The 15,820-nt window shown below is 54.2% G+C and overlaps 1 protein-coding gene across 2 annotated transcripts in view; it reads left to right on the forward strand.

Moving 5' to 3' along the window:
- The window catches only part of VAC14 (VAC14 component of PIKFYVE complex), a 120,907-nt gene that overhangs the window by 73,383 nt on the left and 31,704 nt on the right, over positions 1–15,820 (forward strand). Inside the window, exon 14 of one of the 2 annotated variants that reach the window (XR_005213777.1) lies at positions 8,526–8,635. Coding sequence is in view for 1 of the 2 variants with exons in the window: in XM_037815587.1 (XP_037671515.1) it covers positions 8,526–8,658 (133 nt within the window). In the remaining variant the exon portion in view is untranslated. Of the gene's footprint in view, positions 1–8,525; positions 8,659–15,820 lie in introns of both variants that reach the window. The other variant, XM_037815587.1, reaches the window with a different exon arrangement.

Raw genomic sequence — 15,820 nt, forward strand, 5'->3', positions numbered from 1 at the left:
GCAGCGAGGGGGCAGCACCCCTTTCTCAGAGTTAATTAGAATGGCGGACGATGGGCCCCACGGAGGCTCCCTGAGCCCCACTGCCCAGGGAAGTGTTCTCTGGCCCTCACTCCCAGGCCTGCCTTGTCACCAGGTGGAAAGCCCTCCCCCAGGCCTCCTGCTCACCTGGCCCCTCCTTCCTCTCCCTGCAGCAGCGGGGGGCTGGCCTCTCTGGGCTGCTCTCTCCCCTGCTGTGTCAGCTGGAAATTGCTCCCAGGGCCCTGCTGTGGCCCGTTAGCTTCTCTCTGACTGCCTGGGAACAGCTGGAAAGCCTCCCGGATTGGGGCGACTGTTCCAGGCAGACGGAGGGTTCCTGTCCTCGCTGACCTCAGCGGGGCTGGCCCACAGATCAGAAAGTGACTGCCTCTTGGGTCGGGTCCCAGGGGAGCCACGACTGCAGCACCCTAACCACTCCTGTCCCCACAGCTGCGGGGTCTGTGGCCCCTCCCTCTGAGCAGCACCACCCACCCACCCACCCCTGCCCCAGAGACCCTGCTTAGGAAGAGGCCTTTGCAGCCCCTTCCTCCCAGCCACTCGGCTCTGTGGGAAGCCACCCCTTCCCAGCCCAGTCCCTGTGCTCCCCCCAGCCGCCGAGTCCCGCAGCCCCTGCCGCAGAGCATGGCCTGGGCCAGCCCCGTGATGGCCCACCTCGGAAGACCTGGTTCTGACCCGGCGTCTCCGGGGCTCCCGTCTGTGCTGGTGCTGCTCCCTCTGGACTATGGGGGGAAGCTGGGGGGAGCAGGGGCCTGAGCTGGCGGCCAGCATTCTCACATCTGGTTTTGTTGAACTGTTAATTCGCGTTGTGTATTGAGGCCAGAGCTATTTTTATCCTAACATGTGAGGTTCCTTCACGTCATAGCCACAAAACTCAATCCAAAACATCCCAGGGAAGGTTGTTTGTGAGACGTTCTACAGATTCTCATGTCTCCACATCAGGTTTCACTTAGTCACATCTGCAGGGCTGGCTCCCCAGCCGCTCACCGCACCAGCCTGGTCTACACCGAGAGCTCCCGGCGGCATCTGTTGGCCCCTCAGCCTGCCGCGGGTCACATGTGCTTCCTGCCGGAGCCAGCCGAGGCTCCTGCTTTGACCAAACCCAAATGCGAGGTGCGGTGGCCTTCGGCCTTCTCCAGAGCTGCTGGCCCAGACCCCGCGCGCCCCTCCCGCCTGGGCCGCTCGGGACTGGGGAAGGAGAGTCCCCTTCTTGGTCCCCTGAAGGGAACCCCCCTGAGGCCTCCCTGGCCTCCTGGTTCTAAGCCAGGTCAGACAGCCCCTGTCTCCTCGACAGGCCTGAGAAGCGCCCGCAGCCCCATCATCCCGGCACCTCTGCAGGGTGCATGGTCCGAGGTCATGCCCTGCATCGCTGGCACCTGCTCCTAGCCCGGCCCCACCCCGCCTGGCCCGCCGTCCTGGAGCAGGTCGTTCCACCTCCCCGGGTCCTGGCTTCCCCAGATGTGAAGGGGTCATGTCCGTTCAGGCCCAGGGCCTCCCCATCAGGGGAGCTCAGCCGAGCTGGCTTTTATTAGAGCTGCTGGGAAAGGGAGGCTGGCTTCCAACCAGGCTCGGGGAGCGTGCAATGAGCGATGCGGGGAGCGGGTGCCGGAGCCGTGGCTGGGGGTGGGTGGAAGTGGCCAATGGCAGCGCCCGGAGCTCTCCCCAGAGTGGAGGCAGGCCGCAGTCAGCAGAAATTAGTTCAGCTGAGAGTCCCACGATTCCTGTAGTAACACTCCCGAGTGGTTGGTTCTCTCTTCCTCTCTATCCGCCCCATCTCCTTCTGGGCCCACAGCCCTGCCTGAGAATATCAGGTTCCATCTCAAGCCAACTGGGCCTGCAGGGCTATGTGGGTCAGGAGAGTGGCAGGGAGGTGAGGGAGGAAACAAAGGCTGGGAGAGCTCCAGGAGGCCTTTGCCCTGTCTCTGGTGAGCAGAGACAGCCCCCCGCCCATCCCCATCTGACCCCGAGCCCCCTGGGCCACCTGGCCAGGATGCAAACTTACGGGATCCTTGGCCAATCCACCCAGAAGCATTGCCCTCCCCTCCATGAAAGGGTGCCCTACCCAGACCTGTTGTCTCTGCCCAGTTGTATGGGGTTCCCAGCCAACCTGTCCTGGGGAGGCTCCTCCTCTCAGAGGGCATTGGGAACCCCGGGTCACCCCCACCCCCAAGAACTACACTCCAAGCAAGCCAGGCCTGAGCAGCTCCCAAAGTTCCAGCACACCCTGGCTTCCTGCAAGCTGAGGCTCAGGGAAGGTACCTGGCGTTCCATCACAAAGCGCCTGACCTCTTGCTATTTGTAGTCTTTAAATCCTGGGAGCACTGAGAGCGGCTGAACTGCAAAAGCTTTCCCAACAACCCCTGCGCTGTGAGAGGGGAATTACTTGACATAGCTTTTCACAGGTGTGACTTTGCCCAACTCCTCCCTTCTGCCACCTTAGGGGTCTCCACATGATCCTGAACACAGAGATTTGGTGGCAGGAGTGGGCAGCATGGCCCAGAGGAGACGCCAAGGCTCAGGAGCCTGGAGCTGTGTCCAGAGCAGCCATCTTGGGCCCATCTTTCGGCCGAGGGTGAGCGATCTCCCTCCCCGAGGGCCAGGTCACAGGTGGCCCCCCTCCTGCTCCCTGCCTCCAGCACAGCACTGTGGAATTGTCCCAGACCTGGAGTCCCCCGCCCAGAAACACATTCCCACTCTCCCTCGAGCCCCAGTCGTTCATTCCAAGACACAGAGGCTCCCGGAAGGTAACAGCCAGTGAGGTGCTGCAGGGCTCTGGGCTATGGGACGTTTGCCAGCCCTAGAATTCCCACTTAACTGAGCACGGACTAGGTGGCAGGCCCAGGCCAAGTGCGCTACAGGCCTGGTCTTGTTCAATGGGGACGTTTCTTTCCCTCACTCTCTATGCCAGTTTGAAACTGTTATGGACTCCAGAAGAGCCGTGATCTTTTGACCCAGTCTTTTGGGGAGGAACCTTTTGATTGAGTGTTTCTGTGGAGATGTGACTCACCCAACTGTGGGCAAGACCTTTGATTAGATAATTTCCTTGGAGATGTGAACCCCACCATATCAGTTCACTGGAATACTTAAAAGAGCTCAAGAGCCGACACAGACGCTGATGCTTGAGACACTTGGAGATGCAGACACAAGGACATTTGGAGATGCTAAGCTAAGAGATGAAGCCCAGAGTTTGCCCTAGAGAAGCTAAGAGAGGACTACCAAGTGCTTATAAATGCCCTGGGAGAAAGAAGCAACGACTCACAGGAGCTGAGAGGGAGGAGCAAAAACAGAAGCCAGAGATATTTTGCAGAAAGCCGTTTTGAAACACAACCCAGGAGCAAAGGACCAGCAGCCACCAGCCACATGCCTTCCCAGCTGGCAGAGGTGTTCCAGACCCCACTGGCCATTCTTCAGTGAAGGTATCATCTTGTTGATGCCTTAGTATGAACACTTTTATGGCCTTAGTACTGTTACTTTGTAACATAATAAATCCCCTTTATAAAAGCCAGTCCATTTTTGGTATTTTGCATAACAGCAGCTCTAGCAAACCGGAACACTCTCCAAGTGAGGAAACTGAGCTTTGAGAGGTTAAGGAGCATGCCCACTTGCACAGCTGGTTAGTGCTAAGTCCAGCAGACTCCCACGACCATGCTGTGGTCCACCACGCCCGGTGCTCCCCGCAGCCTCAATAAGGCTGGGCCAAGCAGCAGCCCCTCGCCCAGTGCCTGCCAGAGGCACCAGCCCTTCAGCATTGGAGCTCTGGCCCCAGATGATCCCAGATGGGGAGGGTTTCTTTGTGGTCACTCCCTGTGTTGGTCCCTTTGTACTTTGGAATACTTTGTTGCCAAAATGGCCTTTGGCCTGGCATTGGGACCAATGGAGGTACATGTGGAGACAAGGAAAGGGGACAGGGACATGAACACAGCCTGTGCCTCCAGCTGGGCCACCATCAGTGCCAAATTCACACGGAGCATGGGGACGGTGAGGAGGGGCAGCCGCTGCCTTAACAGCTGTGTCTGCAAGCAGACCCTCTGGGAAGGAGGCAGGGTTACTCAGGACCCCCAGGCCAGGCTGTTCCTGGGAGCACAGTGCACCCCAACAAGAAGTCAAATGAGGCCTGCCCTTGAACCTGGGCTTCTTAGGAAGGCTCGCCCCTTGGAGGGTTTATAGGAGAGGCCAGTACATTTTGGAGGTATGGTTGTGTGGCTCCAGGTGAGGAATCTGCATAGAGTAATTCACAGCTGGGCAAAACAAACAAGAAAAACACCTTTTCTAACTCCCAGTCACCTCCGGTAGGGACCAAGAGGACATAAGAGAAATCTGTGAGTTCAGCACAAAAGCTAGAGCCCCTGGGAGGAGGGCTGCACTGGTGTTGAATGAAATGGGCCCATGGGTGCTCCTCTCTGATGTTGGTTTGTAATGCTCTGAATGGCTCAGCATGTTGCTTTGTGCTTTGTGCTGACGTTTCTGGATGCTGACGTCTCCTCCCATAGCTAAGCTGGACCCCCAGAGATCCCACACCCCACCAGTCTAGTGCTAGTTGGAGCCTGGCCATCCCTCCCAGAAACACTCTATGATGGTTGGGTTCATGTGTCAACTTGGCCAAGTGATGGTACCCAGCTGTCTGGTCAAGCAAGCACTGGCCTAACCATTGCTGTGAGGATGTTTGTGGCTGGTTAATAAACCAACAGGCTGGTTTATTAAATCATCAGTCAGTTGGCTGCATCTGTGACTGCTGATGTCAACAAGGGCGTGTCTTCCACAATGAGAGAAGGCGGTTGGCTGGATTTAATCCAATCAATCAGTTGAAGACTTTTAAGTGAGACAGATAGAGGACCTTCACTTCTTCGGCTGACTAGTGAAGCGCTTCCTGAGGAGTTCGTCGAAGTTGCCAGTTTGTTTCCTGAGGAGTTCATCGAACATCTTCCTTGGAGTTGCCAGTTTGCTGCCTGCCCTACGGAATTTGGACTCGTGCATACCCACAGTTGCATGAGACACTTTTATAAATCTGATATTCATAGATATCTCTCATTGATTCTGTTTCCCTAGAGAACCCTAACTGATACACCCTCCTTCTCAGCTTAGAAGAAAGGGCATGGCTCCCACGGGGCTCCTGGACCCTGGACCACAGAGGAGACAACCTCAAAGTGACGTTCTCCAGCTGCCTCTTTCAGCTGCCCTGCTTCTCCCAGCGACCACCCCGCGTTTGCTGAGAACAGCGGCCGGTGCTTCCTCCACAGCTCCTGATGGCGCCGTTTCCTGTGTGTCCTCAATCTTGGCAAGACCTCGGCTCCCTTCTCTGTGCCATCTTCTGCTCTCCTGCCTAGCGAGGCACCACCTCTTAGCCTGCTAACCGCAAACCTGCCTAGACGTGGTGCCTGCGAGAGGAGCAGCATAGCGGGGATGCCAGGAACAGGGCCCTGGGTACCCACTGCCTGCGGTCAGAGACTCCCCCACTCGCCAGCTCTGTGACTGGAATCCTTAAACTAAGTCACAACTTCTCAGTTTATATATGGGGATAGTAATAGTATTTGTCTTCACGGATTATCTTGAGGATTAAATTAGATACTATGTGTGCCGGTTTGAATGTATTGTGTCCCCCAAACGCCATTATCTTTGATGTAATCTTGTGTGGGCAGACGTTATCAGTTTTGATTAGATTTCTTTGAGTGTTTCTTTGGAGACGTGCCCCACCCAGCTGTGGGTGATGACTCTGATTGGATAATTTCCATGGAGGCATGGCCCCACCCATTTAGGGTGGGCCTTGATCAGTGGAGCCATGTAAATGAGCTGACGGGCAGAGGGAACTCAGTGCAGCTGTGAGTGATGTTTGAGGAGGAGCTACAGCCAAGGGGGACACTTTGAAGAAAGCACAGGAGCTGCAGATGAGAGACAGTTTGAAAACGGCCGTTGAAAGCGGACTCTTGCTCTGGAGAAGCTGAGAGAGGACAAATACCCCAAGTGCAACTGAGAGTGACATTTTTGAGGAACTGCAGCCTAGAGAGGAACATCCTGGGAGAAAGCCATTTTGAAACCAGAACTTTGGAGCAGACACCAGCCACGTGCCTTCCCAGCTACCAGAGGTTTTCCGGACACCATTGGCCATCCTCCGGTGAAGGTACCCTATTGTTGATATGTTACCTTGGACACTTTATGGCCTTAAGACTGTAACTGTAACCAAATAAACCCTGTTTTATAAAAGCCAATCCGTCTCTGGTGTTTTGCATTCCAGCAGCATTAGCAAACCTAAACACTATGTGTGAAGGGTTTAGACAGGCATCATCACATAGAAAGTGCTCAATAAATGGTAGCTACTGAGATGCTGTGTTATGCTGGGCAACAGGGTGTCCACATACAAAGGAATGAGATTGGGCCCCCTTCCTCACACCATATACAGAAATTAATTCAGGATGGAACAGAGATCTAAATGTACGACCTAAAATTATAAAACTCTTAGAAGAAAACATGACTTTATCTTCGTTATCTTGGGTCAGGCAGTGGATCCTTAGATATGGCACCAAAACATGAGCAACCAAAGAAAACAGATAAGTCAGACTTTATCAGAAGTAAAAGTTTTGTTCTCCAAAGAACACCATCAAGAAAGTGAAAAGAAAATGCACAGAATGGGAGAAAATATTTGCAAATCAAATATCTGATGAGGGACTTGTGCCCAGAATAAATAAAGAACTCTTAAAATTCAACAAATATGGGCAAAGGATTTCAATAGACATCTCTCCAAAGAATTATACAAATGGCCAATAAATACATGATAAGATGTTCAATATCATTAGCTGTCATGGAAATGCAAGTCAAAATCCCAATCAAAAAACAAATTAAAAAAAAAAAAACAATCAGATAACACTTCACGCCCACAAGGATGGCTGTAATCAAGGGATGGATGATAATGGGTTGGAAAGAATGTAAGGAAATTAGAACCCTCCTACGCTGCTGGTGGGAATGTAAGATGGCGCAACTGCTTTGGAAAACAGTCTGGCAGTTCCTCAGGAGGTTGAACATAGAATTGCCATATGACTCCACAATTCCACACCTAGCTACATACCCGAGAGAAATGAAAATTTAATGTCCATACAAAAACTTGTCCACGAATATTCATAACAGCATTATTCATAACAGCCAAAAAGTAGAAACAGCCCAAATGTCCATCAGCTGATGAACAGATAAGCAAAATGCGGAATATGCATACAAGGGATAATATTCAGCCATAAAAATGAAGTACTTCTACATGCTACAACTGGATGAACCTTGAAAACATGCTAAGTGAAAGAAGCCAGACACAAAAGGCCACATACTGTATGATTCCATTTGCAGGAGATGTCCAGAATAAACAAATCCATAAAGACAGAAAATAAATTAGTGGTTGCAAGGAGATGGGGCATGGGAGAATGGGGAGTGCTTGCCAGTGGGTATGGAGTTTCTTTCTGGGGTGATGAAAATGTTCTGGAATTAGTGATGTTCATTGCACAGCTCTGTGAAAATACTAAGAATCATTGAATTGTACACCTTAAAAGGGTGAACTTGATGGTATATGAATTACATCTCAGTAAAGCTGTTATGTAACAAAATTAGAACGATGCCACATTAATGCCTCGGAAGCTTGAGTGAGGGTCCCTACCATCCCTAACACCTTTCCCAGCTGTGCTGTTGAAGTCCACGTGTAGTAGGAAGGATGGAGAATTGAAATACGCTCCATCAGGATCATCCATCCGCTCCTCCTCCCCTCAGTGCTGGGTGCTTCCTAGAGAGGAGCACGTGCTGGGGTGCTGGGCAGCAGGGTGGCTGCATCTGGCCCTCAGCTGGGATATGTAGGTGAGGGAGCCCTTGCTGTGCTTCGGGTTATAAGACCAACTCCGGGCCTTGAAAGTTTTCAGATGCTGCTCTAAAAGAACGTCTTTGCCTGAAGGAGATGCAGAAAGAATATTTGATTTCAAAGCATTGACAATTAAAATGCTTTATAACATTTTGTCAGTGTTTGCAGTCTTTAATCTGATGGAGGTGTGGGTAATTTATTTTTAGTTCAGTAAGGTTGGGAAAGCAGTTAGGCTTCTGGGTTTGTCAGTTTTGTTGGCCATGGAGGTTGTGTGCCCATCTTAGCTCTTTTTTTCCCTTTGATTTGTCATGTGTCCTTAACTGGCCAAAGAAAAGCTCAAGTGTATTCTTTCTTTACTGGGATAACGAATAGAAGGTTGGTTTTTAAAAAGTAACTCACAGTACCTAGGAGAGGGTCTTATGCATAGGAGGTGTGATTCGGGGTTGGATGGAGTGGTGGCTAGATAAATGAGTTTTTACATTAACAAAGTTGTCCTTGCTTTCTTTCAGTCCATCAGGGGTCCTTGATTGAAGGATTTTCCTCACTGTGTTAAACACATACCCCACACACGCCTTTTTTTTGCATTTATGCTTGTTCATGTTCTGTATGGATCTCATCACCCTGAGGACACGTAGAGTAAATCCCATCTCTGTCCCTTTCTCTACAGGTTCCAAAGGCTTAGAGTGTTCTCCTTCCACCCCCACCATGAACTCCTACTTTTACAAGTTCATGATCAACCTTCTCAAGAGGTTCAGCAGTGAGCGGAAACTCCTGGAGGTCAGAGGCGCTTTCATCATCAGGTTGGCCTCGGTGTACCCTTCTCCCCTTCCTCACACACTTCCAGTTGTTCATTTTCACATCCTGCAAGACATCAGAGCAACCACTTTCTTTTTCCCTTCGCTCTCCTTTTCCTGGCATCTGGGCTTGTTCTTTAAAAAAACTAAGAAGATTCCCCCTTCACACCCAGTTGCTAGTGCTACCAATGTTGACACTTTTTAGAACAAGTGAATTAATGTTTCACTTGTTGAGACACTATTTTCTCTTGAGGTTAAATACCCTCTCACTAAATGTCATCACAAGAGTCTTGGGAAGGAAAGCAGTGAGCAGAGGAACGTGCAGCAAGGCTGTGCTCCAGGGCCGGGCCCCCACACAGGCTTTGGCAGGGTTGGTGGCAGAGGTGGCACTGGCACAGCCAGGTTATCGAGTCAAGTGAGCCCAGTGCAGACAGCCCCTGGGCACCTCTAGAGCTGACGTCACGAGCAGCGCAGCTGGCTCTGGCCCTTTGCCTCTTACTCAGCTCCAGGAGATGGGGTCCCCAGAACAGCATCCTGGTGTCACCTTCAGGCCAGTGAGCTCCAGATCCGGGACAGAGACGTCCAGGTGGAGGACTTTTCTAGAGTAGTCTGAGTGGCCCCAGATGCTCTGCAGCAGTGGCTCTCAGCCCTGGCTATAGGTTAGAGGCGTTGAAGAAAATAAAGATGCCTTGGCCTCAGCCCTGACCAGTGGAGTCAGAGCCTGTGGGGTGATGGGGTTATTAATGCGTCCAGGTGCTTGGGGAGCAGGCAGGACTAATGTGGTCCTGGGAGGCTCCCGGCCATGGGTGGGCAGGGAGTTAAGTGAGGATTCCTGGCAGAAGGAAGGTCCGGCTGGTCCAAAGCCTTCAGGGCAGAAAAGAACATGGAGAGTTTGTTTTGCTGTAAACCAGAAAGCAGGGGAGGGGCCCAGCCTGTGGGCCTCCTGAGGTTGGGGGCTTTACCCAGAGGTCAGTGGGAAGCCACTGAAAGAGCTTGAACAGGGGATGCCATGCCCGGATGTCTCTTTTCTAAAGATACTGTGTTGCTGGTGGAGGATGGGTTGGAGGGGGTGGCGCAAGACGGGCATGTGGGGAGACTGTTGTCCAAGCAAGAGACGATGGCTGCTTGTTGGGGGGTGGGATTGGTGAATGACTGCATGAGGGTGTGAGGGGGCAGGGCGTGGGAAGACCTCGGGTGTCTGGTGTGAGCAGCGGGGTGGATGGTGGTGCCAGGCCCTGAGACGGGAGCCCTGGAGGAGGACTGGGAAGGGAGGGGGTCACATGTTTGAGTTTGAGTTGCTTTGGGGGCATCAAAGGAGTGATGCTGAAGAAGCCAGTTGCTGTATCTGTCTCTTAAAAGACAGACTGAGGCCCCACGTACAAACCTGAAAATTGTTGGCATGTTCTTTCATTTATTCATTTGCTCAACAAAGATTTATTGAACACTGACTCTCTGCAACATACTGTTCCAAGTGGATCTGCCCTCTTGGAGCTTACACTCTTACATGTAGAGTAGTCAGTGCTGAGGGGCAGAGGGAGAAGGGAAGGAGCCTGAGGCTGAGACCTACAGAGCTCCAAGAAGCCGGAAGATGAAACTGAGAAGAAGCCCAGGGAGGTAGACGGAAGCCAAGAAAGAAGCAGGCGGCGGGTAGTGGAAGGGGAGGTGAGGCCCACGGGGGTCCACTGGGAGCACTGCAGGAGCCTGCTCAGCCGCAGGGCAGGAACCAGAAGCAAACAGGAGGAGCTGAAGGAGTGGGAGACAACAAAGAAGGCCGCAGGTACAGACTTGATGGGGAAGCTTGCCTGCCAGGGGGAGGAGGGCACGGGCCCAGCTCAAGGGCTGAGAGCGGGGGCTGGGTGGGGGCCAAAGGGTCAAGTCGTGGGTAGGACAGACCTACCTGACCAGAAAGTCAAGCAGCAGGACCCTGACGGTCCCTCCCAGCTGAGAAGGGGCTTCTGACGGGTGCCCGGGGCGGGGCAGGGAGGGAGTGTTGTCACTCGCTTGCTTTCTGGGATCTTAGAGCAGTGTCTCTCAGCCTTGGCAGTATGGGAATATGGAGCTGGATAATGCTTTGTTGGGGGAGGTGGGGGGCTGTCCTGTGTGGTGTAGACGTTTAGCAGCATCCCTAGTCTCAACGCGCTGGATGCCAGTGGCACCCCCCACCCAGTTGTGACCATCAAAAATGTCTCCAGACATTGCCAGATGTCCCCTGGGGAGCAAAACCACGTCCAGTAAGAACTACAGTGACAAAGTGAGAAAAACGGATTCTTGTCTTCATTGGCCAAAAGGAGAAGAGCCCCCTGGTTTTTCTTCACATTGAGTTGGACAGTTTAACGTCAGGGGATTGAGGGCATGAGAGACATCCACCCCCACCCCCACCCCACCCCAAAGAAGGTGACGGAATGTTTTAGTGGTTTGCTCAACTGCAGAGGTGTTGGCACTTTTGATGAGTTCTCCTTGCCTGGAAGACTTTCAGGGAACCAGGAAAGAGAGCTGCCTTTGAAAAAGAAATTTGTAGCTTGCTTCCTGTCTTTGGAGAACTTGGCTATAATGCTTTTTTCCATCCTATGTCATCTTCACATGCCTGGTCAGGGCTTGGAAAGACAGAGCTCAGGGTAGGAAAAAGCATCCCCAGAAGGCACAGAGCAGAAGTGTGGGCACTGGGGCGTGCTCGGGCATTCTCGCCTCTGCTCTGGGCCCTGAGGCGTCGTGAAGCTGGGGGCAAGGACGCCGCCATGTTCCCATTTACAGACTACGGGCATGAGGTGCTGCCTGCTTTTCAGTGTATCTCGTGCATCCGGGGCTGTGGGAGTCCTCATTCTGCAGAGGAGCACAGGAGAAGGAGCAGCATGCCCTCTGGGCTTGGCAGGAGCTGGGCTGGGCCCCCTGCCCCCCACTGACAGCGTGGCCACCCTGTCCCTCTGTGAGACAGCACAGAGCCTGAGCCCTAGGTTCAGGTTCCCACGCCTCATCCTCTGAGGCCCAGCATGTCCAGTTGCATGGCAAGCACGTGCTGTCTGGCGGTCAGACCAACACGCCCCCCACTGGGTGCTCGGGAGGCCCGGATCTGGGCCCCCAGTCCAGTCCTCACTCCCAGCCGGCACTTGGTGTCTCCTGGGTCTTGGCACAGATGCAGAGAACCCAGCGGGAACGGGTGAAAGGGCCTGTGGCCTGGCTGCCCCACACATTTTCTCTCCTAGTCCCTCACCCCACTTGTCCAGCCTGCCACCCCCCAAGGCAGCACACGGGGCGCAGCTGACAGCCGCCAGGCCCACTGTCCTCAGGGCCAAGCCAGTGTGCCCGCTGCTGCTAACCCAACCCTGTCACCCCCAGCACCTGGCCTGAGCCCTCAGGTGCGTACAGCACAGCGTGTGATGAGGTCTCCAAAACGACGTCTCCTCCCCTTTCCCGTGGTCAGACAGCATCCAGCACCCTCAGCAAGATTTGCCGGGCAAGCGCCCTTGGGAGAGCCCGCCTGCCCCTGGGGCATTGTTTCCTCTGCTTCCTCTGCTGACAGCTTTACAAGGAGCATAATGCTGCTGAGGTGAAGCCCAGCCTGATTAGAAACGCAAGAGAGGATTTCTCAGACTTCTCCTTCAGGTGTTAGCAAACTGAAGGCTGTCCTTCCCAACCCCCACGATTGAGCATTGAGAACGAAAGGAAACAGAGTCTTCTGGCAAACAAGTTAAAAGCCAATTATTTCTGCAGTGGTATGTTTAGCTCAGGGTCCAAGGGCGTCTGCTGTAAGGAGGAGAGAAGGGCTGGCTCTAGAAGGACGGAGGCGTCCAGATTTCCTGAAGGCAAGCATCCGGTGGGCTTCTTGGCAGTTGAGGATCTTCCTCATGATTGCCCTCAGGAGCCTGGGAACGTTTCCTGCCCCCCACGCGCTTTTCCCAGCGCTGCACGTATGTGTGGGAGTGGGGGGAGCTGGGGGCAGGCGCCCGAATCACAGCCAGGGCGCTGGGGGCAGGAGGGTGTCAGAATCCTCTCTCTGTGTCCCAGTCTCCTCTTCTGGTGGATGTAGCAGATTAGACGCATGTTGAACTTTGGGGAACTCCAAAATTGAGCTCTAAACCTCCCATCTCTCAGCAGGATGCACGGCAGCCTCCTCCAGTCCCAGCTCCTCTGGCCACAGGGGGAGGCCAAGCCCACACCCTGACAGAAGAGGGGGCAGGGGGTGGGAGGAGGCTGGCGCCAGGCCCCTTTGCTCCCCCACACCCACACCCCCTCCCTAGGACTCCCACAGGAGTGGGGTAGGTGGGCCACCCACAGGCACTCGGATTACCAGTGGAGCTTCTAGAGTCAGCAGTCTTGGGTTCAAATCCCAGTTCCTCTGGCTTTTAATTCTGCAGCTTGTTTCCAAGCCCTTTTTGCTTTGTCCATAAGTCAGAGACAATGATGGGGCCTGTCTCATCAGTTTGGGGTGGATTTGTAAGATGGTGCGCACGTTAAAGCACGCAGCCCGGCCCCGGTTTGGTGCTGACAAAGGAAAGCCATTGCGTGGCCTCCTGATGGGCCTCTGGCTCTGCCTCCCAGGGCGGTCTCTGGAGAGGGCACCAGACCCACAGGGGAGGGTGAAGTAACTGACCCTTCTGGGCCAGGCCTGCGGCCCCAGCACCCAGAACACCCCCAGCGGCCTGGCCCTGTCCCCACTGAAACAGCTCTGCCCGGAGTAGGTGTCCGTGTACATTTCCCTCCTCCTCCGCTTTCCCAGCCTCCATGCTAATGCGAGCAGAACAAGCCCTGGGCTTGTTTCCCCGTGAGCCGCTCCACTTACACTCAGCAGAAAAAGGGGGGTTAGGGGGTGACCCAGCCTCTTTGATAAACTGGGATGTGGACTCCCGCATAGTCCAGCAGCTGGGATCGCTACAAGGCCTGCTTCTGTGCTGGAAAGGCAGCAAGTCTGAAGACACTTGCTCTTCCTGCCAGCGTTGCCCGCTGGCCAGCGGCCTTCAGCTTCATCAGCTGTCCATTTTCCCCTCCTCTTCCTCCCTGCTGTCTTGCAAAGAGGACTTGCCAGAGAATGCTTCCGCTTGTAACGAGGGACCGCGTGCTGAGAACTCACAGGCTCTGACCCGAGGCAGCCAGTTGGTGGTGATGAGGTCCGGGCACCTCCCAGGGGCATTTGTAGGGGCTGGACTGGGGGCCCAGGTAGGAAAGGATGAAGTGGGTGTGGGGCTTCTTTCATGAGACCTGGACCCAGAGAAGCCCAGGCCACAAGCTTCTGATCCATTCTCGTCCTCCTCTTTCCCCTGATGCAGAAGGCCTGGAAGCCTCTCCAATTCAGCAGATGCTTTGAAGGCCCCTAATATGTGCCCCACTAATAATGCTTCCCACCCCCCATGCTCTGGGTTTGCATAGCAGCCCTTGTGTTGGGAGGAGGAGGGTAGGTGGAGTGGGGAGTTGATTGGCCTGCTGAGGTGGGTGGTGGGGCAGGGGAGCCCAGGCCTCGGAAGCTGCTGGAAACTGGACTTGTTTTTAATTGCAGGGGACCAGTGGGAAGGGGGGTGGCCTCACAGAAGAAGCTCTCTTTCATGCTGTAATTGGGAAATTCCACTTTGCCAGCCTCCTACATTCAGCCCTGTGAGACGGGGCCCTCGGCCGCGGCCAGATTGCACAGTGCTGGGAGGCAGCCCTCACCGGGGCCTGGCTTCCCCTCCTCCAGGCCCTTCCACACGCTTTCAGTCCACACAGGCCTTCCCAGCTAGTCTTTACTCACATACCCTCATCTCCCAGAAGGCATTGCTGAGGCCCCCAAAAGCCCACTGTGCTGACGGTAATGGAAGATGAACTGGAAGGTGAACTGCAGTGGCGTACAGAGACCCACATCCCTGGCCAGGGGGCATTTTAGGAAAGCAGGCTTTGCCTCTGGCCCCTGCTTGTGGGAGAAGCTTCTACGAGGCCCACTCAGCTCTCCTCTCTCCCTTCTAATGGATTGCGTTCATTTGCTCAGAATAAAAATGAACTGCTGTGGCAGCAAGCTCCAGCCTAAGACTTCTGCGGGGGGAGGCCCTGACCCACTGACCCAGAGCACGGATGGACGTCGATCTTATACCAGTTTGTAGCCAAACTGACTGGGTCCCGGCTGAGCAGCAGGAGAACGGACGCTGAGCAGGGCTGGAGGGATGCTGCCCTCCAGGAGAAACTTGTCTTCTTGCTTGCTTCAGTCGAGGTCTGCCCAGCACCTTGTGTGACTCTTCTGGAGTGTTCTGCAGTCACTGTTCCTGGCCAGCTGGCCGGGCCGAGGCGCCTCGGTTGAGATGCCAGCAGGGTGGAGCGTGTGGCGGAAGGCATTTCGCACAGCCAGCCCTTGGCTTCTGATCCCCCACCTGGAGGGAACGCCCAGGAATATGGTGGCACCAGAAAGATGTTCCTTGTAGTTTGGTAGGGCCTGGTCTCATTTTCTTCATCCCTCATCGGCAGCAAAGCGGCCAGTGGCCCAGAACCTCCCAGAACCATCTCTTGGTTCTTGTTGACACGGGCCTGGCACGGCCCCCAGAGGGAAGCGGAAGCACTTACCTGCAGGGGGCCCTCCCTCCCCCCGAGCACCTGGTGGGACAGTTCACGCCCTCTGTGCCCGCCCCGGGGCTGCCTGGTTCGGGAGTTCTCATCGGGTTGGTGCTGGCACCTGCCTGGGCCGCCTTCCCAGCCTCCAGTTAAAAGCACTTTCTTCGTGGTCCACACAGCCATCAGCTCCACAGCTCCACAGCCGGCAAGCTGCGGGGCGATCGTCAGGACCTGTCCGCAGGAGCTGAGACCTGGATAATGGGTTTCTTTCTGAAGCTTGATAGCTTATTTCCTGATGGAATATGCAGTACTTGCTGGATCTGATTGGCTGTCTGTACTTTACCTAAGAACGCTTAGGAGACTTGGAAAGATTTTTGACATTGATAACTCAGCTAGGTTAATTAGCAAGTAGCTAATGTATATCATAATGTAGCATCCTAAAAAAATAGAGGCAGGTTTGGAATTAGCCCTAGAAGCCATTTTCCACCCTTATGCCTCCTTGGGAGGAGGGCTGTGTCTGAGCCAGGATGGACAAATGGGTGTCCTTCGTTGTAAAAGTGCTTTTAAACTTCCAGAAAAGCAGTTATAGAGTGTATGTTCATCCGGAGGAGAGTGCGCTTCCGGGAAGCTCTTTCTCTTATCCTGGTGTCACTGCAGCTTA

The sequence above is a fragment of the Choloepus didactylus genome, chromosome 22 (assembly GCF_015220235.1).
Source record: "Choloepus didactylus isolate mChoDid1 chromosome 22, mChoDid1.pri, whole genome shotgun sequence".
Classification (NCBI taxonomy): domain Eukaryota; kingdom Metazoa; phylum Chordata; class Mammalia; order Pilosa; family Megalonychidae; genus Choloepus; species Choloepus didactylus.